The 27,979-nt window shown below is 40.5% G+C and overlaps 1 protein-coding gene across 10 annotated transcripts in view; it reads right to left on the reverse strand.

The window, feature by feature from the left end:
* Nucleotides 1-2,694: 2,694 nt before the first annotated feature.
* Nucleotides 2,695-27,979, reverse strand: part of LOC128703016 (dnaJ homolog subfamily C member 8) — a 178,045-nt gene continuing 152,760 nt past the window's right edge. For 9 of the 10 annotated variants that reach the window (XR_008409189.2, XR_008409192.2, XM_053797560.2 and 6 more), the window contains one exon: nucleotides 2,695-3,794. Coding sequence is in view for 1 of the 10 variants with exons in the window: in XM_053797561.2 (XP_053653536.1) it covers nucleotides 3,684-3,794 (111 nt within the window). In the remaining 9 variants the exon portion in view is untranslated. The remainder of the gene's footprint in view (nucleotides 3,795-27,979) is intronic. The other variant, XR_008409191.2, reaches the window with a different exon arrangement.

Genomic DNA, 27,979 nt, shown 5'->3' on the forward strand with positions numbered 1-27,979 from the left:
GATCTTCTAGCCTTGTCAGTCACTCAGCAGTGTTTCAAATTATTGTTTATAGGAAACATACCTCAAAGTAGAATGACATGGAGAGCATTTAAATCTGTAGGGGAAGGAAGGCGGGGTAGGGGTCGTCCTCGAAAAAGTTGGAAGGGGTAAGGGAGGTTTTGTGGGCGAGGGGCTTGGACTTCCAGCAGGCGTGCGTGAGCGTGTTAGATAGGAGTGAATGGAGACGAATGGTATTTGGGACCTGACAATCTGTTGGAGTGTGAGCAGGGTAATATTTAGTGAAGGGATTCAGGGAAACCGGTTATTTTTATATAGCTGGACTTGAGTCCTGGAAATGGGAAGTAAAGTGCCTGCACTCTAAAGGAGGGGTTCGGGATATTGGCAGTTTGGAGGGATATGTTGTGTATCTTTATACGTATATGCTTCTAAGCTGTTGTGTTCTGAGCACCTCTGCAAAAACAGTGATTATGTGTGAGTGAGGTGAAAGAGTTGAATGATGATGAAAGTATTTTCTTTTTGGAGATTTTTTTCTTTTTGGGTCACCCTGCCTCGGTGGGAGACGGCGGACTTGTTAAAAAAAAAAAAAAATAAATACCCCTTCCTTCTCAGGAAATTCTCTTATTACAATCAGTACAGTTATAAACTGTGCAAATTCTTATTCATGGAGTCATCAGTTTTTTCTTAAAATATAGAATGCATACCTTACACAAAAAGTGGTATTTCTTCTGGCTATTGACAACTTTACAGGAATCTCTCTCCTGTCCAAGCTATGGCCAAGAAACACTACAGAGGAATCTCTTCACTAACCCTGCCTGAGGTCTGAATACTATCTCTAGACTCGTATCTTCCTGGGTATAATACTGGCATACACCAGTGCCTGGGTCTCTGGCACTGGCTGCTTATGTTCCTCTAGACTCCTCTAGGAAGGTTCCTTGATGTTGGTGAGGAGCTCCTGATCTAGGGAATTGGATCTGTGCTTCATTTCCCTGAATTAGGCCAAGTGCTGTATAATCCCTATGGGTTTAGTGCTCCCCATAATAATAATAATAATAATAATAATGTTCTGGAGCTCATGGTGGGCTTGATTATTATTATAGGAGAAGCACTAAACCCACTGGGATTATACAGTGCCTGAGGGGGGGGGGGATGGAAGGCATTCAGGTGCAAATCAGGGAACTGGAGCACAGATTCAATTCCCTAGATCAAGAGCCCCTCACCAGCATCAAGGAACCTTCCTTGAGGGGATGGAGGGCATGAAGAATACAAGTACAACAATCTTCTTACATCATTATGGTAACACACCTCTCAACTTGTCACCCTGGGTGATCAACATCCCATTATTTAAGGTACTTGACTCTTCAGTGTTCACTAGGACCTCTGATGCTTTGCACTAAGGACATTTATTTAGAGGGAAGGGTTGGATGTTTCATCACTCAGATATCAAAATTTATTAGGAAGCAATGATTGTCCTTTTAAGAAAAACATAAGAAAGAAGGAACACTGCAACAGGCCCACTGACCCATGCGGAGCAGGTCCATGTCCCCCCCCTTCCCCGGATCCTTCATTGGATTAAGATGAGCACTGGCTTAGCAAGGAAAGATGACAGACTGATCCTCTGGGCATCTGATCTGGTGCAACCTAGACTGTGAAAAGAATGTCATGGTATTCCATTTTGACGTTGTTATAGTCACAGCTTATAGCTCACATTAGCAAAAAATTGAGGGAAGAGTAAGTTGCCTAGACAACTGTTTTCCAAACCACAAAGCTTAAGTCAGATGGGTCTCTAAATCCTGATATTAGTTCTCCACAGAGAAGTTTGAGTTCCTGGTTGATGTACTTTATTTCAAAAGGTTGCTTGTGATGTTATATATCTGTTCTTCGTGTATGTATGATTACTGTAATCAGGATTTTTTCAAGCTTAAGCCAATTCCTAACTCAGGATTCAGAGATTTGCTCAGGGCTCATAATGAGATTTTCTACTTGTTTTGTTTTTGCTTTTAATCATGCTGGCCATCTCCCACCAAGGCAGGGTGACCTGCAAAAGAAACACTTTCATCATCATTCACACTATCACTGTCTTGCCAGAGGCATGTAAATGCAACAGTTTAGATGTCACTCCAAATACCAAATATTTCTAACCCCCTGCTTTTATCCACACCAATATGTTTGTCTAGCAATTTTCTTTTCTGAAACTGTCCATACTACAGATCAAGTTTCCTGTTTAAGTGTCACTGCACTTAGTTTCCTATTTAATACCTTCAACTGCTTCCTCCTTAACATTTAATAAAGATGGCAGGATTCTTATAAATGGTTCAGTGAATCAGACCAATATGAAAAACAAATTTCTGTGGGGTTTTCCATGAAGCAGAGTGCCTGCCACCTCCCCATGTCAGCTGCTCCTCGTTAGGCTATAGGGACTGAAGGTGAGGTGGTCTGTGAAGTCAGTAAAGGTGACAGCAAAGGTGTACAGGTACTCTAAGATAACAAATAACTTACTGGGCAAAAAGTGATAGATTAACTAGTGTAATAGGAGGTTTAACAACAGATGTTTAGTCTTATAAATAGTTCATAAAATCCAGAGAAACTGATTTCTTAAACACTACTTTAAAACATTTAACTGCCATGCTCAAACCAAAACATATGTGTAAAAAAAATATTTACAAGTTCTTATAGGAGTAAATCAAATATAATAACTTTTGAATAACTCAATCTTTCTCAAATTTTAATTAATTTCGCATAATCAATTATCAAATGACACAGTTTCCTATGTATATATATACTGTATATATATATATATATATATGTACAAAAATACCTTTGTGTTATCTTTACAATTTTGCACTGGATAATTCAAATATCTGTACACAAATGTAGGTACTGTACCTGCTATTTCAATATTAAGGTACAAAAAAATTTGTTAATGGGGAAAATCAAAACAAGACCTTAAATGCTAAGCATATTTCTGTGGTCTTGCTCAATATAAAATAAAACTATAAAACAACTGGTCTCACAAAACAAGCAAAATTTATTATACATACATAGTTTGCCAATTATGAAACAGAATTTGGTTGCATAAGAAAGATAAAACGAGATGTCTTGCTGTCTTAGCTTCCCAACTGCTGAGAACGTCGAAGAATTATCTTCGATGAAAAGAGAATGTTTCACACACAAAATATTTTGTTATTGGAAGGTATCAGATAAGTTATTAATTGCTAATTTAAATTGGCAAATAACATCGCACGATTTAAACTAGCATTTTTGTATAAAAAAGGTCTAAGAAAATTTCCTATACCATTTCTAATTATGGTACAGTAATTAGAATTTATTGAGCGAGTGGACTCTAACGCAACAAATTAATGTTTATTGATTTTCGTATTATCATTAAGTTCCTTGTGAAAATTTATAATTAAAACAATTTCTCCCCAATGGTGTTTGTTCAATACTTTATTGACTCTTTCATTAATAATAGTAAACCATGAAAATGAATTAAAAAGTCACCACTGGAACACTGGAAAAGTACAATCTTCACTAATATTAATGTTAAATACTTATAATGTACGTCACACCCAAGAGCAGCTCATAACAGTATGTTGGTGATACTGATATTTGTAATGACTTTCTTGGATTCACACCACCAAGTCAAGAACGAAAGCTTAACACAGGAAAGTTCCTAACATATCTTGCTAATCTCTTGCCTCGGCCTTATGCTTTGGGGGCTTGAACCCTTTGAATTTTTTCGCAGATTTTCCCTTCTGGAAGTCCTTCCAGCTATTAACACGGTTTACTCTCGATTCCTGTAATGGAGAAAATAAAAAAATGGGCTTATTAGTTGAAAAAGAACAAGAGATTATGCTGTTTTATCTCCCTTCAACATTCCATCTACATGTACATCTCTGGTAACTCAATTTTCTGATCCTTCACCATTCCATCTACCTAGTACAGTGGACCCCCGGCTTACGATATTATTTCATTCCAGAAGTATGTTCAGGTGCCATTACTGAACGAACTTGTTCCCATAAGGAATATTGTGAATCAGATTAGTCCATTTCAGACCCCCAAACCTACACGTACAAACACACTTACATAAATACACTTACATAATTGGTCGCATTGGGAGCTGATCGTAAACCGGGGGTCCACTGTATGTACAATTCTGGAGCCTTGATTTTCTGATCCTTCACCATTCCAGCTATCCATATCAGTATGTACAACTCTGAACCTTGATTTTCTGATACCTTACCATCAATTTATCTACCTGTATACTGTATATAACTTTGGGGCCTTATTCTCCTTTCCAGCTATCTACTAGTATGTACAACTTGCTTCTATTTACCAGTACTTGTATATGCAAGTCAGGGATCTTGTTCTCCAGGCTGGGTTACCCCCAAGAAGCACTCTCTCATTCACAGTTTCATCTAAACACAAGTCCTCCACCAACATAAGGACTTCTGGCATTGAATGTAACTGGCAGATGTGTGCATTTAAATCTATTTTTCAAAATTTATCACTTTACTTTCTGGAATCAATTTCTCAGGCTTTTGTAACTTCTCACTTCAACCCCTTGGGACAAGCAAGTTAGAATACAGTAGAGTATTTCCTTTGTAACTGTATCACAAAAAGCAACTACATTACCAAGGTATAAGGAAGAGGGGCTGGTTACTCCCTATTCTGCATTATCATAATTCTTACAATCAAAACTAAGGGCTAAACACAACCTATTTTGCATTAAATTACCAAAAATCTAAGGGTAGAATTCTTTACTTGGGATTATTTGTATATACACAAATATAATACAGCCAACATGACTCACGAAATTGTAACAACATGATTGCAAACAAACCACAGAACGGGTGGGGTTTGAATCCATGGCAAGCGAGTTGTTTTATGACTCGCTCACCATGGGTAAAACCCCACCTGTTCCATGGTTTATAATACAGCTAAATTTGAGCTCTGGAGGTGGGAAGAATGGGTGGAGATGATGCGGTTGGGAAGTCATTTGGGGAGCGATGCCTGAACATGTCTTTGCAAGACACCATTTGAATGAGGGATGGTGAACAAACTTCCTTCTCTGAGTTACTCATCCTTAGTGGGGAACAGCCAATGTGGGGAAAAATACAGATTAAAAAAATAAAAGACTTGTAAATAAAGGGATAACTGTGGATAAAGAGATAATTATTATAATAGTAAAATTAAGCACTAAACTTGTAACAATAACAATATCTTGGCAACATCATACACTAAATATCTGCTCTAAACCAACATCATACACTAATCATCTGCCTTAAAGCAATATTATACACTAAAAATTTGCCCTAAAGCAATATCATACACTAAACATCTGCTCTAAAGCAACATCATAAATTTTTTTTTTTCAACAAGTCGGCCGTCTCCCACCGAGGCAGGGTGACCCAAAAAGAAAGAAAATCCCCAAAAAGAAAATACTTTCATCATCATTCAACACTTTCACCTCACTCACACATAATCACTGTTTTTGCAGAGGCGCTCAGAACACAACAGTTTAGAAGCATATACGTATAAAGATACACAACATATCCCTCCAAAAATAAAAAAAAGGCACAATACCGTGACTGGAACGATACACAAATAACCCGCACATAAAAGAGAGAAGCTTACGATGACGTTTCGGTCCGACTTGGACCACTGACAAAGTCACACTGTGACTTTGTCAATGGTCCAAGTCGGACCGAAACGTCGTCGTAAGCTTCTCTCTTTTATGTGCGGGTTATTTGTATATCCCTCCAAACTGCTAATATCCCAAACACCTCCTTTAGAGTGCAGGCATTGTACTTCCCATTTCCAGGATACAAGTCCGGCTATATAAAAATAACCGGTTTCCCTGAATCCCTTCACTAAATATTACCCTGCTCACACTCCAACAGATCGTCAGGTCCCAAATACCATTCATCTCCATTCACTCCTATCAAACACGCTCATGCATATATGTAAACATTTGCAGTCCTGACCAATCCAATATTGTGGCTACTTCAGTAATTCTCTTTTTAGCAACTGCTCATTTAGCATAATTTTCATCAGCTTTTAAGGATACTTTAGGGAATGATTTCATTTAATCAATCACTTAATGAACAGGTCCTTACAGTTCTCTAGATGAACAAATGAACATAATATCTAGGTGCTTCCAATAGGGTGGCCTGGAATGTGAGAAAAGACTACAGGTACTCCTTGACTTATGATGGTTCGACTTATGATAATTACCCAACATCAAGGTAGTAAGTCCGTAACTTGCATTCATTTATTTACTTTTCAATACTGGTATTTAGTTACAGTAATTATTTTATTTACTTATACAGTGACAGTAGTTATTTATTTATCATATTTGTATTTGACTTACGATGATTTTGTTGGAAAGTAACCCCATTGTAAGCTGAGGAGCACCTGTAGATACTCACTACACAGCCACTGTTACTACAGTATTTGATGAACCAGTGAGACTGCCAGAATGCTTCACTTTGTGTGCCCTCAGTGAATGCTATTCGGAAAGCATTGTGAATAGAACTCATAAGAGGAAAATCCTCCACATTTCCTTCAAAATGGCTATAACACATTAACACTGATTTTCACAAGATGAACCAAAGGAAGTAACTGGAGATGTGGGATACTAACTGAGGCCATTTAAAGAAAAATACTGTCTTGCTAGATTTTGGAATTTCAGTTCCTAACTGGGTCCCAGTACGGATATGGCCCTATTTCTTGACAGAGGGAGCATGACAAGAAAAGTAGTGAATATACATACCACTGTGCGTTGGTGTGCGATAAACAGAAAAAGAAAAGCTTGTAGCCAAGCAATGGACATGTAATTCCAGGAAAGGAAGCAGAGAGATTCCCATTCAGCTTTGAATTTAATGGAAAGAGCAAAATTGTTATGAGCATCTAGAAATAGTTAGAAGAGACTAGAGTTGTGTGGCCAAAGAGCAAAGTAATTAAGTTTTACACCAAACCAGCCCACAGTCATGCCTTATAGTCATATCCTTACAGAAACTTTAAAACTAGGAAAATGCACCATCACAATATAGTGCTGGCCAAGCACTGGCCCTAATGCATTTCATCTATACATAAGACTGTCCTTGTTTTACCTCAAAATAAGTCTGTTTATCAAAAATCAGACAGATCAAAACATGACAGAGGTAGCTACCATTTGTCACTTCTATGGTGGGTGAGGTATCCAGTAATTTAAAAAACACTGAGTTACCCTAAGTCTGAGGTATAAATAAAATTTTGTAGATAAATGATTCACAGAACCAATAATCTGATGACTGAGATACTTATGCAACAGTTGGGTATCTTTGTTGGTTCTCTGAACCATTTATCTATAATTCCTGTCAAACACAGCAACATCTTGGGATCTTGATACAGGGAAGTCTATGCTTGTCTAACCTACAGACATAACCCACTTCTACCTGTGGATTCGTCCATGGTGACACCACCTACGACTTGTTCAACTCACCTGCCTGCAGTATATTCAAAGTTTATTCTCTATAAGGATTACAATGCTGAGTTTACAGAATTTGGTTATTGTGTGGTTTACATGTAGTAAAATAATAATTACAGAGTGTACCACTAGAACACCTAGCATGGCTAGGCATTTTGGCCATGCATATGATGCACTTTGATCAAGACTGATAGATTGAACACATCAACTCAAGGCTGAGGGACTGATTATCTCAAAATACTCCTCATCTTCCATCATTCATCTGTACTGGACTGAGGAAGCCACTGGTTGGTGACATGTTTCCACAATAAAGATACCAAAGTGTTGCAAAAGTGACCCAACCATCAAATCAAATATTACCTATACAGTGGACCCCCGACATTCGATATTAATCCGTTCCTAAGAGCCATCGAATGTCGAAAATATCGAAAGTTGAATTAATTTTCCCCATAAGAAATAATGGAAATCAAATTAATCTGTGCAAGACACCCAAAAGTATGAAAAAATTTTTTACCACATGAAATATTAAGTTTAATGCAATAGAATAATTACAATAACAATAACAATAGATTAATAATAGAATAATTGACACTTACCTTTAATGAAGATCTGGTGATGATTGATGGGATGGGAGGAGGGGAGTGTGTGGATGGTGTTAGTGTTTAGAAGGGGACTCCCCTTCCATTAGGACTTGAACTGGCAGCCTCACCATGCCTTACCACACTGTGTATGCCACTACGATTCTTAAATCTTTCAAACGAACCTTTGCTGGCCTTAAATTCACTCACATCACCACTAGTTGCAGGCAATTTCTTTACCAAATCATCATGCACTCCAACACACGCACTTCACTTTCGTACTTTGCAATCATCTCTTTCTTCATTTCAATAGTCATTAGCACCTTTTTTCTCGAAGGGTTGGCACTAGAAGCTTTCTTGGGGCCCATGGTTACTTATTTTGCAGAAACAAGCACCAAAAACAGTGATAATATGGATAATATGGAATGTACTGAATGTATCCTTAGATGCGCGCATACTGGCTGGCTTGTAAACACTGGCACACACAGTGCAGTTCAGGCCACACATGGACACGTCTTGTACGAATCGTATCGAATGTCGGGTTTTCCATCGAATGTCGAGGCGAAATTTTTGTGTTAAAATGCATCGAATGTCGGATTTATCGAATGTCGGATTTATCGAATGTCGGGGGTCCACTGTATACATGTAGCAGGTTCACTGTATATACATGCACAGATCAGATTTGTGCAGAATGAATATTATTAATTCACTAGGTAGCATACTGTTTACACAATGTAATATTTTTTTATTTCAATTACCTTTTTTTTTTGGAGGGGGGGAGGGAGGGGGGAATACATTTATAAACATAGTGTTCAAAATTACATTAAAATGAATGGGAAGTCTGAAGCTAGTTTCATGTTTCCTATGTAGGATAATGTAAATACAAATCAAACGTAGAAATAGAAACGAACTGCCACTGAGAATTTGCCAAGTGTTTCTGGGACTTCTACTGCAAACAAATTTTGCACAGATGTCATTAATTGTGGCAGAGTGGTACAATAATGAACTGATGATATCTTATGAGCTCCGATGTTTATTGGCTGGCCGATATTGCCGGGGGTAAATTCATGTTCTAGACTGGAAGCAAGGTTTGCTTATCATGTGGAGAGAAATTTCTGCTCAATTAAGTACGTAGTGGGAATTATGATAACCAGGAAGCCTATGTAGTACATTTAAAACTACAAGATTATAGAGCTTCAGAGTTCAATATACACAAAGATTCTATCAGGATAGTCCATTTTTTCATTACCTGCTCTTGGACTTGTCAGAACATTGTATGAACTAAGGTCAATAGTGCTTAGAAAATATTTATCCTGTTTATTTATTCAGAGGACAACAACTGCAAGACAGTGAACTGAGAAAATAACGAGCAACTGTTGTATGAACTTTTAATTGCTTATTGTTTTATGTGAAAGTTGTTTGTCAGTCTCGGGTCAGTGTATCACATTTTTTTTAATTTTCAGATATAAAAGCCTAAACAGCATGGCACTGCCAATGGCGAGAAGCTTCCAGCTATTTGGCTCCATGGAAACCTCATTAAGATGTTCAGGGCTCAGGACTGGTGACTAATTTGGCCATAATCAGGAGCTTCATGTTTCACCATAAGAAGGGACTTACCATTACTGGTCATGGACAGCCTTGTGGAGAAAACAGTTTTCAATTTTCATGGACAGCCTTGTGGAGAAATCAATTTTCAACTTTATTTTTTGACCCACCATAACACAGGCTGTATAACATCTAGCAGAAAACTGCTAAATTTGAGTCACAAAATTGTATAACAGATCACAGAATGGGCAGGGACTGAACAAATGGCAAGTGAATCATAAAGCTCCAGGCCTGGAGTTCTACGACTCACTTGCCAAGGGTTCTAACCCCATCTGTTTCATGGTCTATCCAATAAATTTACATGGATCATTCAGCACCTTGAGAATAAGAGGCAGTCAACCTTGACCTGAGGAAGAAGAGAGTAGCTCTAATTCCTTGGATCATTAGTCCTTCACCAATATCAGTGGCCTAGCTTACAATTACACTAAGTTACAAACATTTCCAGCAATTAATGGAGCATTTAAGAGGTAATTAATGTTTCAACACCACCAATACTCAAATGTACTGTACAAATGTCCAGAGCCAGACACCTACACCCTACCCCCAGTTAACAGGTTTTCCCTAAGCCTGTAAGAGCAGATGTATGGCACCCCCAACCAGTTACCCAGAAGGCTGAGTGGTGAGGATGAACATCCCAAGGAGAATATAGGAAATTCATCACTGATGTTCAAGGCAAGGGCAAAGTGAGACATCCATACTCAATAAAGGTTGACACAGAAGTTCCAAACTATACTTTCAATCATTTACAGCCAAAATCACCTTGTATCACAATTTTTTTAACACACTGGCCATCTCCCACCAAGGTACGATGACCCAAAAAAGAAGAAACATTTTCATCATCATTCAATCCATCACTCTCTTGCCACAGGCTTCTTGATACTACAGTTCAAAACTGCAAATATCCCAACTCCTTAAATATAGGTTTCAAAGCATCAGTACTGCAAGAAAACAAATTCAGGAAATTTTTTATATTTTTATGTATTTAATTTTTTTGACATGTCTGCCATTTCCCACCAAGGCAGGGTGACCCAAAACAGAAAGAAAAAACTTTTGTCATCATTCAACACTTTCACCATTATTCATACATAATCACTGCCTTTGCTGAGGCGCTCAGATATGAAGTTTATATGTCACTCAAACGGACTAAAAAAAAAATTCAGATTTGGAAAACAGATACACCAATGTTTTGCCATATTAAATGACAATTTTATTACATGAATATATCTCTCATTAGCAATTCAGTTAAAACTTTTTTAACAAAGTTTATTTTTATTAAGTAAATGCAGGCTGCACTTTAGAGTGTTTTGCTAATGCTGCAGTTTTCAGTTATGCCCATTCTTCATTTATTCAGACTTCCTACAGTAAACATATTCACCACTTGCTATAAGCTAAGGACAATAATATAATTAACTTTTTTTTTTCAAAAAGTCAGCCGTCTCCCACCAAGGCAGGGTGACCCAAAAAGAAAGAAAATCCCCAAAAAGAAAATACTTTCATCATCATTCAACACTTTCACCTCACTCACACATAATCAGCATATATAACATACCCCTCCAAACTGCCAATATCCCAAACCCCTCCTTTAAAGTGCAGGCACTGTACTTCCCATTTCCAGGACTCAAGTCCGGCTATATAAAAATAACCGGTTTCCCTGAATCCCTTCACTAAATATTACCCTGCTCACACTCCAACAGCTCATCGTGTCCCAAATACCATCCGTCTCCATTCCCTCCTATCTAACACACTCACGCATGCTTGCTGGAAGCCCAAGCCCCTCGCCCACAAAACCTCCTTTACCCCCTCCCTCCAACCTTATCGAGGACGACCTCTACCCAGCCTTCCTTCCCCTACAGATTTATATGCTCTCCATGTCATTCTACTTTGATCCATTCTCTCTAAATGACTAAACCACCTCAACAACCCCTCTTCAGCCCTCTAATACTTTTAACTCCACACCTTCTCATAATATAATAATAATAATAATAATATTGGTAGTAGGTTGGTAGACAGTAACTACCCAGGGAGGTACTACCTTCCTACCCAGTGAGTGTAAAATGAAAGCCTGTAATTGTTTTACATGAGACTAGGATTGCTGGTGTCTTTTGTCTGTCTCATAAATATACAAGATTACAGGTACGTCTTGCTACTTCTACTTACACTTAGGTCACACTAAACATACATGTACACATTTATTTATACACACTCATCTGAGTTTTCTTTGACTTTATCTTAATAGTTCTTGTTATTACTTTTCCTTTTATGTCCATGGGGGAAGTGGAATAAGAATCTTTCCTACGTAAGCCATGCGTGTTGTAAAAGTCATCTAAAATGCCAGGAACAATGGGCTAGTAACCCCTTTTCCTGTAAAAATTACTAATAAGAATAAGAAAAAGAAAACTGTCAAAGTGGGATGTCTGAATGTGTGTGGATGTTGTGCGGATGATAAGAAAGAGATGATTGTGGATGTTATGAGTGAGAAGAAACTGGATGTCCTGGCTTTAAGTGAAACAAAGCTGAAGGGGGTGGGAGAGTTTCAATGGAGAGGAATAAATGGGATTAGGTCAGTGGTTTCAAATAGAGTTAGAGCTAAAGAAGGAGTAGCAATAATGTTGAAGGATAAACTATGGCAGGAAAAGATGAACTATAAATACATTAATTCAAGGATTATGTGGAGTAAAATAAAGGTTGGATGTGAAAAGTGCATTATAGTAAGTGTATATGGCACCTGGAGAAGAGAGAAGTGTAGAGGAGAGAGAGAGATTTTGGGAAATGCTGAGTGAATGCATGGGGAGTTTTGAACCAAGTGTGAGAGTACTTGTGGTTGGGGATTTCGATGCTAAAGTGGGTAAAAATGTTGTGGAGGGAGTAGTAGGTAAATTTGGGGTGCCAGGGGTAAATGAAAATGGGGAGCCTTTAATTGAGCTATGTGTAGGAGGTGGTTTGGTAATATGTAATACATATTTTATGAAAAAAAAGAGGATAAATACATATACAAGGTATGATACAGCACGTAATGAAAGTAGTTTATTAGATTATGTATTGGTGGATAAAAGGTTGATGGGTAGGCTCCAGGATGTACATGTTTATAGAGGGGCAACTGATATATCGGATCATTATCTAGCTGTAGCTACAGTTACAATAAGAGGTAGATGGGACAAGAGGAAAATGGCAACAACAAGTAAGAGGGAGGTGAAAGTGTATAAACTAAAAGAGGAAGTTCGGGTGAGATATGAGCAACTATTGGCAGAAAGGTGGGCTGGTGCAAGTATGAGTAGTGAGGGGGGAAGGGGGGTTGAAGAGGGTTGGAAAAGTTTTAAAAATGCAGTATTAGAATGTGGGTCAGAAGTTTGTGGTTATAGGAGGGTGGGTGCAGGAGGAAACAGGAGTGATTGGTGGAATGATGAAGTAAAGGGTGTGATAAAAGAGAAAAAGATAGCTTATGATAAGTTTTTACAAAGCAGAAGTGTTATAAGAAGAGTAGAGTATATGGAGAGTAAAATAAACATGAAGAGAGTGGTGAGAGAGTGCAAAAGGAGAGCAGATGATAGATTGGGAGAGGCTCTGTCAAGAAATTTTAATGAAAATAAGAAAATTTTTTGGAGTTAAACAAGTTAAGGAAGCCTAGGAAACGAATGGATTTGTCAGTTAAAAACAGAATAGGGGAGTTAGTAGATGGGGAGAATATTTTGAGGAACTTTTAAATGTCGACAAAGAAAGGGAGGCGGTAATTTCATGCACTGGCCAGGGAGGTATACCATCTTTTAGGAGTGAAGAAGAGCAGGATGTGAGTGTGGGGGAGGTGTGTGAGGCATTATGTAGAATGAACGGCGGTAAAGCAGCTGGAACTGATGGGATCATGACAGAAATGCTAAAAGCAGGGGGGGATATAGTGTTGGAATGGTTGGTATTTTTGTTTAAAAAATGTATGAAAGAGGGGAAGGTACCTAGGAATTGGCAGAGAGCATGTGTAGTCCCTTTATATAAAGGGAAGGGGGACAAAAAAGATTGTAAAAATTATAGAGGAATAAGTTTACTGAGTATACCAGGAAAAGTGTATGGTAGGGTTATTATTGAAAGAATCAGAGGTAAGACAGAATGTAGAATTGCGGATGAGCAAGGTTTTAGAATGGGAACAGTATTTAGATAAAGGTAGAGAAGTTTTTATTGCATTTATGGATTTAGAAAAGGTATATGATAGAGTGGATAGGGGAGCAATGTGGCAGATGCTGCAAGTATATGGAATAGGTGGTAAGTTACTAAATGCTGTTAAGAGTGTTTATGAGGACAGTGAGGCTCAGGTTAGGGTGTGTAGAAGAGAGGGAGACTACTTCCCAGTAAAAGTAGGTCTTAGACAGGGATGTGTAATGTCACCATGGTTGTTTAACCCTTTGACTGTTTTGGTCGTATATATACGTCTTACGCGCCACTGTTTCTGATGTATTTATACGCGTGAATTCTAGCGGCTTCAAATCAAGCAGGAGAAAGCTGGTAGGCCCACATGTGAGAGAATGGGTCTGTGTGGTCAGTGTGCATCACATAAAAAAAAATCCTGCAGCACGCAGTGCGTAATGAGGAAAAAAAAAACTGACTTTTTTTGGATTAAAACACCGAGTTTGAGGTGTATTTTCATATAATACTTATCGTTTTATTCTCGTTTTCATGGTCTCAGGTGATAAAATGGAAAACATATTACAGAAATAGATACGATTTTGATTACTTTCACGATGAAAACGACCTTGAAATTGAGCTCAAAGTAGCGGAAATGTTCGATTTTTACCAATGTTCAGGAGTAAGCAAATCACACCACACGTCCAATACACTTCAACTGGGGAGTCTAATATTCTTTCACTAGTGCACTGATATTATTTATACCATTTTTACAATAATGCAGTAGTCTGCATAACAGTAAATTTTGTATTTTTTTTTTTTGTATGAATAAAAAATAAAAATAGAAAGCAATGGTAATATAAGAGGGGCCTAGAGACGTGACTAATGAACAGAGGATGTGTTATTTTAGTGTCAAGAATATCTACATTGTATATTCTGGACCCTATTTTGAAATTGGCATTCTTTTAATTTGCGTGAAATTGGCCAAATTGCCAATTTCTGACCACTTTACTGAGTAGTTCAAATCGGTAAACGGGCGGTTTCTTGAACTCGACTGATAGAAAAAATGGAGTTCTAAAGAAATAGCTATGACTTTAGTCAACTGGAACAACGGAATTGGCCAAAATCAGGGCTAAATATCGGCGAAGTTGCCAATGCGTATATGTTGGCGAGACCACTAACTTCGCAGGAGCGTAATTCCGTGAGTTTTCAACCAAATTTCGTACTTTTGGTGTCATCACCATTGGGAAAAGATTCTCTATCATTTCTTAAGAACAAATAATTTTTTTTTTTCCAAAAAACTTATCAACATAGAATGATAGTTTCAGAAAGGGGCCTGCGGCAGTCAAAGGGTTAACCCTTTCAGGGTTTTGGCCGTACTAGTACGGCTTATGCACCAGGGTTTTTGACGTACTAGTACGTCTAAATTCTAGCACACTCAAATCTAGTGAGAGAAAGCTGGTAAGCTTACATATGAAAGAATGGGTCTATTTAGTCAGTGCGCGCAGTATAAAAAAAATCCTGCAGCACACAGTGCGTAATGAGAAAAAAACTTTGACCATGTTTTTGGATTAAAACAGCGACTTTGCACTGTATTTTCGTATAGTATTTATTGTTGTATTCTAGTTTTCCTGGTCTTATTCTATAGAATGGAAGACATATTACAGATATTGAGATGATTTTCTACTGATTTTACAATGAAAAGTACCTTGAAATTGAGCTCAAAGTAGCAGAAATGTTCGATTTTTAACAAAGTTGAAAAGTAAACAAATCATGCTAAGTGTCCAATACACGTCAACTGGTGAGTCTACTATTCTTTCACAAGTGCGCTGATATTATTTATACCATTTTTTACACTAATGCAGTAGTCTGCATAACAGTAAATCTTCTATTTTTTGTGAGAATAAAAATTCAAAGTGGAAAGCAAAAGAATGTAAGAGGGGCATTGGGACGTGACTAATGAACAGAGGAAATGTCATTTTAGTGCCAGGAATGTCTTTCTTGTTTATTCTGGACCCTATTTGGAAATTGGCATCTTTTGAAATTTGTGTGAAATTGGCAAAATTGCTAAATTCTGACCACTGTATTGGATAGTTGAAATCAGTAAATGGGTGGTTTCTTGCACTCATTTGATAGAAAAAATAGAGTTCTAGCGAAATACATATTCATGATTTTTGTCGACTAGTACAGTGGAATTGGCCGAAAATAGGGATCAAAGTGGGCAAAATCGCCGATGCGTAAACATCGTCGAGACCGCTAACTTCGCGAGAGCATAATTCCGTAAGTTTTCCATCAAATTTCATACTTTTGGTGTCATTATGATCAGGAAAAGATTCTCTATCTTTTCATAGGAAAAAATAATTTTTTTTTTTTGAAATTTGGGCGACCCTGAGAACAGGTCTCTGAGAGGGCCTGTCGACCCTGAAAGGGTTAATATATTTATAGATGGGGTCGTAAAAGAAGTAAATGCTAGGGTGTTGGGGAGAGGGGTGGGATTAAATTATAGGGAATCAAATACAAAATGGGAAGTGTTACAGTTACTTTTTGCTGATGATACTGTGCTTATGGGAGATTCTAAAGAAAAATTGCAAAGGTTAGTGGACGAATTTGGGAGTGTGTGTAAAGGTAGAAAGTTGAAAGTGAACATAGAAAAGGGTAACATGATGAGGGTATCAAATGATTTAGATAAAGAAAAATTGGATATCAAATTGGGGAGGAGGAGTATGGAAGAAGTGAATGTTTTCGGATATTTGGGAGCTGATGTGTCAGCGGATGGATCTATGAAGGATGAGGTTAATCATAGAATTGATGAAGGAAAAAAGATGAGTGGTGCATTTAGGTATATGTGGAGATAAAAAAATGTTATCTATGGAGGCAAAGAAGGGAATGTATGAAAGTATAGTAGTACCAACACTCTTATATAGGTGTGAAGCTTGGGTTGTAAATGCTGCAGCGAGGAGGCGGTTGAAGGCAGTGGAGATGTCCTGTCTAAGGGCAATGTGTGTGGTGTAAATATTATGCAGAAAATTCGGAGTGTGGAAATTAGGAGAAGGTGTGGAGTTAATAAAAGTATTAGTCAGAGTGCTGAAGAGGGGTTGTTGAGGTGGTTTGGTCATTTAGAGAGAATGGATCAAAGTAGAATGACAAGGGGAGCGTATAAATCTGTAGGGGAAGGAAGGCGGGGTAGGGGTCATCCTCAAAAAGGTTGGAGGGAGGGGGTAAAGGAGGTTTTGTGGGCGAGGGGCTTGGGCTTCCAACAAGCGTGCGTGAGCGTGTTAGATAGGAGTGAATGGAGACGAATGGTATTTGGGACACGACGAGCTGTTGGAGTGTAAGCAGGGTAATATTCAGTGAAGGGATTCAGGGAAACCGGTTATTTTATATAGCCAGACTTGAGTCCTGGAAATGGGAAGTACAATGCCCGTGCTTTAAAGGAGGGGTTTGGGATACTGGCAGTTTGGAGGGATATATTATTATTATTATAATCAAGGGGGAAGCGCTAAACCTGGAGGATTATACAGCGCCTGGGGGGGGGATGTGGAAGGCATTCAGGCTTAATTCTGGGAACTGGAGCACAGATCCAATTCCCTAAATCAAGAGCCCCTCACCAACATCAAGGAACCTTCCTTGAGAGGTTGGAGGGATATAATGTGCATCTTTATATGTATATACTTCTAAACTGTTGTATTCTGGGCACCTCTGCAAAAACAGTGATTATGTGTGAGTGAGGTGAAAGTGTTGAATGATGATGAAAGTATTTTCTTTTTGGGGATTTTCTTTCTTTTTGGGTCACCCTGCCTCGGTGGGAGACGGCCAACTTGCTAAAAAAAAAAAATAGTATTTACATAAAGGTAAGGAAGTTTTCATGAAAGAGCTAAGCTTTATGTGGAGGCCCTAACAGACAACAACAGAGCCCAAGGAAAGCCGAGAAGGGAAAATGACAGGCCACTGAGCCCAAGTACATTAGCTAGTGAAACTGAAGAAAGGAAAGCTGCAGTGGAGGAAACAAAATTAAATGAGGGGATACACAGGGATATGCAGTGGGAGAATGAAAGGGTGAGGTCAGTCTTTGTGTATGGGCTACAGGAAGTTGAAGGGGAAACATATGAAGCAAGAAAACAAGGAAAAATAAGCAATTGAAAGCATCATGAAAGCAATAGGAGAAGACGACATGACCCAGCTGGAAAATTTTCAAAGAATAGGGGGGTTTGTAAAAAAAAGAAACTGGCCAGTGAAAGTGACCTTCAAGGCAGAAGTGACTCGGAACAGGATCCTGCAGGAGAAAGCACGATTAAGGGACATGCCGGCATACAGGAAGGTGTATCTCGACCGCGACAGAACACAAGAAGAAAGGCAGAAACTGAGAGAGATGGTACAAAGGCGAAAGGAGGAAAGAGAGGGGATGGAGAAGACAGACAGGAGATCCCAGACCCAGGAAGAAGATCAAATACAGCCTCCCTCACAACTTTCTATAGAAGCCTCCCAACTAGGTCAACCCCAGTGCAACCAAACACTCTAAATCAAAACACCCATTCCACATCCAATGCCCCCACCCACTACATTACAAACTCCACCCCCACAGCAACAACCCATAGTTCCTTACCAGGTCTCCCACTTCCCCAACCCCAATACACCTCCCAGACCACAGTCTTAGAAAAGAAGTTGAAGGTGTGGTATACAAATGCAGATGGAATAACAAACAGTATGAGGAGTGGCACGAAAGAATCAAGGAGACATCCCCAGACATAATAGCACTCACAGAAACAAAACTCACCAGAATAATAACAGATTCAATCTTTCCATCTGGATATCAAATCCTCAGGAAAGACAGAGGGAGGAGAGGGGGAGGAGGAGTTGCACTGCTCATTAAAAACCAGTGGGGTTTTGAGAAAATGGAAGGAATGGATGGCATGGGCAAAAGGGACTACTTAGCAGGAACAATCCAGTCTGAGGGACATAAGGTGATAATTGCAGTAATGTACAACCCACCACAGAACTGCAGGAGGCCAAGAGAAGAATATGATGAAAGCAACAGAGCAATGATCGACACACTAGCCGAGGTGGCCAGGAGAGCACACATGGGGGGAGCAAAGTTACTAGTTATGGGTGATTTCAATCACAAGGAGATTGACTGGGAAAACCTGGAGCCCCATGGGGGTCCCGAAACATGGAGAGCCAAGATGATGGATGTGGTACTGGAAAACCTCATGCATCAACATGTTAGAGACACTACCAGAGAGAGAGGAGAGGATGGACCAGCAAGACTGGACCTTGTATTCACCCTGAGTAGTTCGGACATCGAGGGTATCATGTATGAAAGGCCCCTGGGAGCTAGTGATCATGTGGTTCTGTGCTTTGACTACATAGTTGAGCTCCAAGTGGAGAGAGTAGCAGGAATAGGCTGGGAAAACCAAACTACAAAAGGGGGAACTACTCAGGCATGAGGAACTTCCTTCAAGACATTCAGTGGGAGAGGGAACTGACAGGAAAACCAATACAAGAAATGATGGACTATGTGGCAACAAAATGCAAGGAGGCAGAGGAGAGGTTTGTTCCCAAGGGAAACAGAAATAATGGGAAGAACAGAACGAGTCCTTGGTTCACCCAAAGGTGTAGGGAGGCAAAAAGTAGGTGTACTAGAGAATGGAAAAGGTACAGAAGACAGAGAACTCAGGAAAATAGAGAGATTAGCTGAAGAGCCAGAAACGAATATGCACAGATAAGAAGGGAGGCTCAGAGACAATATGAAAATGACATAGCATCAAAAGTAAAGACTGACCCGAAGCTGTTGTACAGCCACATCAGGAGGAAAACAACAGTCAAGGACCAGGTAATCAGACTGAGGAAGGGTGATGGGGAATTCACAAGAAACGACTGAGAGGTATGTCAGGAGCTCAATGGGGAATTCACAAGAAACGACTGAGAGGTATGTCAGGAGCTCAACACAAGATTTAACCCTTTGACTGTCACAACCCCCAATCCTGAGGTGTCTCCTGGTGTTGCAAAATTTAAAAAAAAAAAAATTATTTTTTTCTTATGAAATGATAGAGAATCTTTTCCCGATTGTAATGACACCAAAAAAACGAAATTTGATGGAAAACTGATGGAATTATGCTCTTGCGAAGTTAGCGACCTCGGCGCTGTTTACAAATCGGCGATTTCGCCCACTTTCAGCCCTATTTTCGGCTAATTCCATTGTTCCAGTCGCCCAAACTCATAGCTATTTCTTTAGAACTCCATTTTTTCTATCGATTGAGTACAAGAAACTGCCCATTTACCGATTTCAACTACCTAATAATGTGGTCAGAAATTTGCAATTTGGCCAATTTCACAAAAACTAAAAAAATATGACAATTTCAAAATAAGGTCCAGAATGAACAATGCAGACATTCCTGGCTCTAAAATAACATTTTTCTTTGCTCATCAGTCATGTCTCCAGGCCCCTCTGATATTACTCTTGCTTTCTATTTTGAATTTTTACTCAAACAAAAAATAGAAGACTTACTATTATGCAGACTACTGCAATACTGTAATAACTGTATAAATAACATCAACCCATTCATGACTGCATATTAGAATGGCTAGTTGGACATTTATTGGACAATGGCATCATTTGTTTACTTTTGAACATTGGCAAAAATCAAACATTTCCCCTACTTTGAGCTCCATTTCTAGGTTCTTTTTATAGTAAAATGAATCAAAATCACCAATATTTCTATAATATGTTTTCCATTCTATCAAATGAGACCAAGAAAACGAGAATACAACCATAAATACTATGCGAAAATAGACCACAAAGTCGGCATTTTAATTAAAAAAACGGTCAGTTTTTTTTTTCTCATTATGCACTGCGTGCTCCAGGATTTTTTTTTATATGGTGCACACTGACCACACAGACCCATTCTCTCACATGTGGGCCTACCAGCTTTCTCCTGCTTGATTTGAAGTCGCTAGAATTTATGAGTATATATACGTCAAACACGGTACCTCGTAAGACGTATATATACGGCCGCGACAGTCAAAGGGTTAAAGAGGTATTTACAGTGGAAACCAGTAGGACTCCATGAAATCAGAACAGGGGGCACACCAGCAAGTGCTGGATGAGGTACATATAACCAAGGAGGAGGTGAAGAAGCTGCTATGCAAACTTGACACCTCAAAGGCGGTGGGACCAAACAACATCTCTCCATGGGTCCTTAAAGAGGGAGCAGAGATATTGTGTGAGCCATTAACAAAGATCTTCAATACATCATTTGAAATTGGGCAACTCCCTGAGGTATGGAAAATGGCAAATGTAGTCCCAATTTTTAAAAAGGGAGACAGACATGAGGCACTAAACTACAGACCTGTATCACTAACGTGTATAGTATGCAAGGTCATGGAGAAGATCATCAGGAGGAGAATGGTGGAGCACCTGGAAAGAAACAAGTGTATAATTGACAACCAGCATGGTTTCAGGGAAGGAAAATCCTGTGTCACAAACCTACTAGAGTTTTATGACAAGGTGACAGAAGTAAGACAAGAGAGAGAGGGGTGGATCGACTGCATATTTTTGGACTGCAAGAAGGCCTTCGACACAGTTCCTCACAAGAGGCTACTGCAAAAGCTAGAGGATCAGGCACACATAACAAGAAAGGCACTGCAATGGATCAGAGAATACCTGACAGGGAGGCAATAACGAGTCATGGTACGCGACGAGGTGTCAGAGTGGGCGCCTGTGACAAGCGGGGTTCCACAGGGGTCAGTCCTAGGACCTGTGCTGTTCTTGGTATATGTGAACGACATAACGGAAGGCATAGACTCAGAAGTGTCCTTGTTTGCAGATGATGCGAAGTTAATGAGAAGAATCAAATCGGATGAGGATCAGGTAGGACTACAAAGAGACCTGGACAGGCTACAAGCCTGGTCCAGCAACTGGCTCCTTGAATTTAACCCTGCCAAATGCAAAGTCATGAAGATTGGGGAAGGGCAAAGAAGACCGCAGACACAATATAGTTTAGATGGCCAAAGATTGCAAACCTCACTCAAGGAAAAAGATCTGGGGGTGAGTATAACACCGAGCATATCTCCTGAGGCGCACATCAATCAGATAACTGCTGCAGCATACGGGCGCCTGGCAAACCTACGGATAGCGTTCCGATACCTCAGTAAGGATTCGTTTAAGACTCTGTATACCATTTACGTCAGGCCCATACTGGAGTATGCAGCACCAGTTTGGAATCCACACCTAGTCAAGCACGTCAAGAAATTAGAGAAAGTGCAAAGGTTTGCAACAAGACTAGTCCCAGAGCTACGGGGATTGTCCTACGAAGAAAGGTTGAGGGAAATTGTCCTGACGACACTGGAGGACAGGAGGGTCAGGGGAGACATGATAACGACATATAAAATACTGCGCGGAATAGACAAGGTGGACAAAGACGGGATGTTCCAGAGAAGGGACACAGACACAAGAGGTCACAATTGGAAGTTGAAGACTCGGATGAATCAAAGGGATGTTAAGAAGTATTTCTTCAGTCATAGAGTAGTCAGGCCATGGAATAGCCTAGAAAGTTACGTAGTGGAGGCGGGAACCATACATAGTTTTAAGGCGAGGTATGATAGAGCTCATGGGGCAGGGAGAGAGAAAACCTAGTAACAATCAGCGAAGAGGCGGGACCAGGAGCTGTGACTCGACCCCTGCAACCACAAATAGGTGAGTACAAATAGGAGAGTGTACACACACACACACACACACACACACACACACACACACACTGGGAGGACTGGGAGGCAGAGCTCCCACAAAGAGAGGAGGAGTGGGGGAGGAGGCTGGAAGACATCAGCAAGAAAATGGAAGAGAAAATAGCTGAGAAGAGCAGGAAATGGGAATTACAAATCACAGCAGCTGAAGCTAAGATACAGAGCTTAGTAGAAGAACTAAAGTCTGAAACAGCCTAAAAAACCAAAGGACAGTACAGCCATGACACCAAGAGCTACTACATCAGTCACCGATGAGGGGACAGTAGGGGACAAAGGAGATATACTGTATGCGATGACCCCATCGGACCCAAGAGGGGCCTGGGAAAAGGCAGGGAGAACAGCAAGAACTAATGAGGGAACTAAAGTCAATGAAGGAGCTAAGCTATACACAGAGGCTCTAACAGACAACTGCCATGTCCAGGAACAGATAAGCAGAGGGACACCAGATAGGGAAGAGACAGTAAGAAGCATCACGTCAATGGCAGGAACTAATTTGAATCAGAGGATGCTCAGGGAAGCACAGTGGGAGGATGAAAGGGAGAGGGCCATTTTTGTCTATGCTGTCCAAGAAGTAGATGGGGAAACTTATGAGGCAAGGAAACAGGAGGAGAAAAAAACAATTGAAAGCATCATGAAAGCAATAGGAGAGGACGACATGACTCAGCTGACAAATTTTCGGAGAATTGGGTGGTTTGCGAGGGGAAAAAAGCATCCAGTCAAAGTGATTTTCAAGGCAAAGTCAGCTCGAAACCGGATCCTGCAGGAGAAAGCACGCCTAAGGGACAATCAAGTGTTCCGGAGTGTGCACCTCAACCGAGACAGAACACAAGAAGAAAGGATGACACTGAAAGAGAGGATGCAACGTCGCAAGGAGGAATGGGAGGCAAGGATGGTGGAAAGCAGGAGAAATCAGACCCACGTGGAAGAACAAACACAACCCTCTCCAGTACCACCCACAGAAGGAACACAACCATGGCAATCCCAAAGCAATCAAACGACCTAACCCAAAACCCACTCACTGCACCCTCTGCCCCCATCCCCCTCAGCACAAACCCCACCCCCACAGAAACCCACAGTAACCCACACATCCCCCTCTGCATAAACCCCACCCCCACAGTAACCCATACATCCCCTCAGCTCAAACCCCACCCCCACAGAAACCCACAGTAACCCACACAATGTACCCTCTCCCCCCATCCCCCTCACCACAAACCCCACCCTCACAGTAACCCACAGCAACTCACACACTGTACCCTCTATTGCCATCCCCCTCACCACAACCCCCTCCCCCATTGTAACCCCCCATAGGCCCTCTTCCCCCATCCCCCTCACCACCACCCCCACTGAAACCCCCCATAGGCCCTCTGCCTCCACACCCCACACCACAGACCCCACCCCCACACCAACCCCTTATAGGCCCCTGCTCCCCCTAACCCACCTCTCTCCCCAGACCACAGTTATTGAAAAGAAGTTGAAGGTTTGGTACATGACCACGGATGGAATAACGAATAAATGTGAGGAGTGGCATGAAAGAATCAAGGAGTTGTCCCCAGACATCGTAGCGGTTACAGAAACGAAACTCACTGAGATAATAACAGATGCAATCTTCCCACCCGGATATCAGATCCTGAGGAAGGATAGAAGGAGCAGGAGGGGAGGAGGGGTTGCACTACTAATAAAAAACCGGTGGGGTTATCAAGAAATCGAAGGTATGGATGAGATTGGAGAAAGGGATTACATAGTAGGTATAGCTCAGTCAGGGGAACAGAAGGCAGTCATTGCAGATATGTATAACCCACCACAGAACTGCAGGAGGCCAAGAGAGGAATATGATGAGTGCAACAGAGCAATGGTGGACACTCTAGCTGAGGTGGCAAGAAGGGCCCACTCAAGTAGAGCGAAGTTACTGGTCATGGGTGACTTCAATCACAGGGAGATTGATTGGGAAAACCTGGAGCCACATGGGGGTCCTGAAACATGGAGAGCCAAGATGATGGATGTGGTGCTGGCAAATCTCATGCACCAACATGTTAGGAATACTATCAGAGAGAGAGGGGAGGATGAGCCAGCAAGACTGGACCTCGTGTTCACCCTAAGTAGCTCAGACATTGAGTACATCACATATGAAAGGCCCCTTGGAGCCAGTGACCATGTAGTTATGAGCTTTGAATACATCATGGAGCTAAAAGTGGAGAGGGTAACAGGAGTAGAAAGGGAAAAGCTAAACTATAAAAGGGGGGACTACACAGGAATGAGGACCTTCCTGCAGGAGGTTCAGTGGGAACAGGAGTTGGTAGGAAAATCAGTAAACAAAATGATGGACTTTGTAACAACAAAATTCAAGGAGGCAGAGAAAAGGTTTGTTCCCAAGGGTAACAGAAATAATGGGAAGGACAGAACGAGCCCTTGGTTTACCCGAAGGTGCAGGGAGGCAAAAACTAAATGCTCTAGAGAATGGAAAAATTACAGAAGGCAAAGGACTCAGGAGAATAAAGACATTAGTCGACAAGCCAGAAACAAGTATGCACAGATAAGGAGGGAGGCGCAGCGGCAGTATGAAAATGACATAGCATCGAAAGTCAAGTCTGACCCGAAACTACTCTACAGCCACATCAGGAGGAAGACAACAGTCAAGGACCAGGTAATCAGGCTGAGGAAAGAAGGTGGGGAGCTCACAAGAAATGACCATGAGGTAAGTGAGGAGCTCAACATGAGATTTCAAGAAGTATTTACAATGGAGGCTGAAGGGGCAACGGAAAGACAAAACAGTGGCGTACAGCAACAAGGGATATACCAACAAGTGTTGGATGAATTACACACAACTGAGGAGGAGGTGGAGAAGCTCCTAAGTGACCTTGATACCTCAAAGGGGGTGGGACCGGACATCTCTCCGTGGGTCCTTAGAGAGGGAGCAGGGACACTACGTGTGCCACTCACCAAAATCTTCAACCCTTCCCTTGAAACTGGGCAACTACCTGAAGTATGGAAGAAGGCAAATGTAGTCCCCATCTTTAAGAAGGGAGACAGAAATGAAGCACTAAATTATAGACCAGTGTCACTGACATGTATAGTATGCAAAGTCTTGGAAAAGATTATCAGGAGGAGAGTGGTGGAGCACCTGGAGCGAAACAAGATTATAAACGACAGCCAGCATGGATTCATGGAAGGCAAATCCTGTGTCACAAACCTACTAGAGTTTTATGACAAGGTAAAAACTGAAGTAAGAAATGAGAGGGAGGGGTGGGTCGACTGCATTTTCTTGGACTGCAAGAAGGCCTTTGACACAGTTCCTCACAAGACATTAGTACAGAAGCTAAAGGAACAGGCACATATAACAGGAAGGACACTGCAATGGATCAAGAGAATACCTAACAGGGAGGCAACAGCGAGTCATGATCCGTGATGAGGTATCACAGTGGGCGCCAGTGACGAGCGGGGTCCCACAGGGGTCAGTCCTGGGACCACTGCTATTCTTGGTATATGTAAACGACCTGGACAGGCTGGATGTGTGGTCCAGAAACTGGCTCCTAGAATTTAACCCCGCCAAATGCAAAGTCATGAAGATCGGAGGAGGGCAAAGAAGACCAGAGACAGAGTATAGGCTAGGTGGCCAAAGGCTGCAAACCTCACTCAAGGAGAAAGACCTAGGAGTGAGTATAATACCGAGTACATCGCCAGAAGCACACATTAACCAGATAACTGCTGCGGCATATGGGCGCTTGGCAAACCTGAGAATGGCGTTCCGGTACCTCAGTAAGGAATTGTTCAAGACTTTATACACTATGTACGTCAGGCCCATACTAGAGTACGCAGCACCAGTTTGGAACCCACACCTGGTCAAACACGTCAAGAAATTAGAGAAAGTGCAAAGGTTTGTAACAAGGCTACTTCCAGAGCTAAGGGGAATGTCCTATGAAGGAAGGTTAAGGGAAATCGGTCTGACAACACTGGAGGACAGGAGGGTCAGGGGAGACATGATAACGACATACAAAATACTGCGTGGAATAGACAAGGTGGACAGAGACAGGATGTTCCAGAGATGGGACACAGAAACAAGGGGTCACAATTGGAAGCTGAAGACTCAGATGAGTCAAAGGGATGTTAGGAAGTATTTCTTCAGTCATAGAGTATAGTAAGGCCCCGCTTTATGGCGTTTCACCTTACGGCGTTCCGCTAATATGGCGATGTCAAATTATGACCAAAATTTGCTATACAGCAAGCGTCTTTCAAATACGGCGCCCCCACCCAGTTTGTTTACATTTTCTGTGACCACATCTATTATGTCAGGAAACTTTCCAAAATTTCAAGTGTTTTAAAGTTACTGCATATTTTATATGTGCTCTGATAATTATACTTATGTGTACCTGTACCTAAATATACTTACACACTGTGCTGGTGTGCAGGTACACATTAAAATCGCTAAGTCTCTCTCTACTCATGACGCCAATACTACATAATAATAATCACTCTTGGGCACACTAAATGACTTATTTTACATCAATATAGGCATTTTCATTAATCCATCTATGATATTTTCCTCAAAATTATATATGAAACCCATTACATAGCATATAAACATGATACATACACTCAGAATAAAAATTGATGTAAATATGCGATTTGTTTACAAAGCAGCTGTGTAGGTAGTGTCGGAAGAATTACATTTTCTCTAGTCAAACACTGGGGGGGGGGGGGGTAACTGTAGAAAAATATTCTTTTTGTATGCCTTTACTCTATGTATAGCTATTCACGACCCTTGTGGGTTTAGTGCTTTTTATAATAATAATGATAATAATAATATTATTATTATTATTAATATTATTATCTTCATTCACTCTAAAAATGGTGTGTTGCTGTTTGTTTATTCTGAACTAACTTGTACAACTTGTACACAATGTAAGAGTATTTGTATTGTGAGGTAATTATTATTATAATAAGAAAATATTGAGGTAAATGTTTTACAAACTCTTACAAACCTACGTGAATGAACTAAAAGTACACACACATTAATACTCATTTATTTCGCCTGACCAAGTGATCGTCCACTACCTGTTCAGTTTGTGTTCTTACATTGTCTCAACTCTGTATCTTGTTCTCTCTCTCGTTTACTCTTTCGTTAACTAGTTGGCTCTCATTGATGATGGCGTCTAAGGTTAACTGTGATAAAAAGAGAAGTCATAAGCCTCTTGCTTTAAGTGCCAAGTTAGAGGATGATGGTGTGCCATTCGATTTTATTCAATAAACACCCTGCCAGTCACCTCTCACACATTAATATTAATATTTTAAGGTAAGTAATAAGTGTACTCTATGTGTATCTTACCTTTTATTGTGTTTTTAATGCCTATTTCTATTGATAACTTAATATAAGTTAGTGTAAACTTGTTGTCTGGCATTTATTGCATATTTTATATGCTCTGATAATAATACTTGTGGAGCTGTGTGGTAGCTGGGTGGAGGGACAACATTACGTTTTCTCTGCTCA

This window comes from Cherax quadricarinatus, chromosome 86 (genome assembly GCF_038502225.1).
Source record: "Cherax quadricarinatus isolate ZL_2023a chromosome 86, ASM3850222v1, whole genome shotgun sequence".
In the NCBI taxonomy this organism is placed as follows: Eukaryota; Metazoa; Arthropoda; class Malacostraca; order Decapoda; family Parastacidae; genus Cherax; species Cherax quadricarinatus.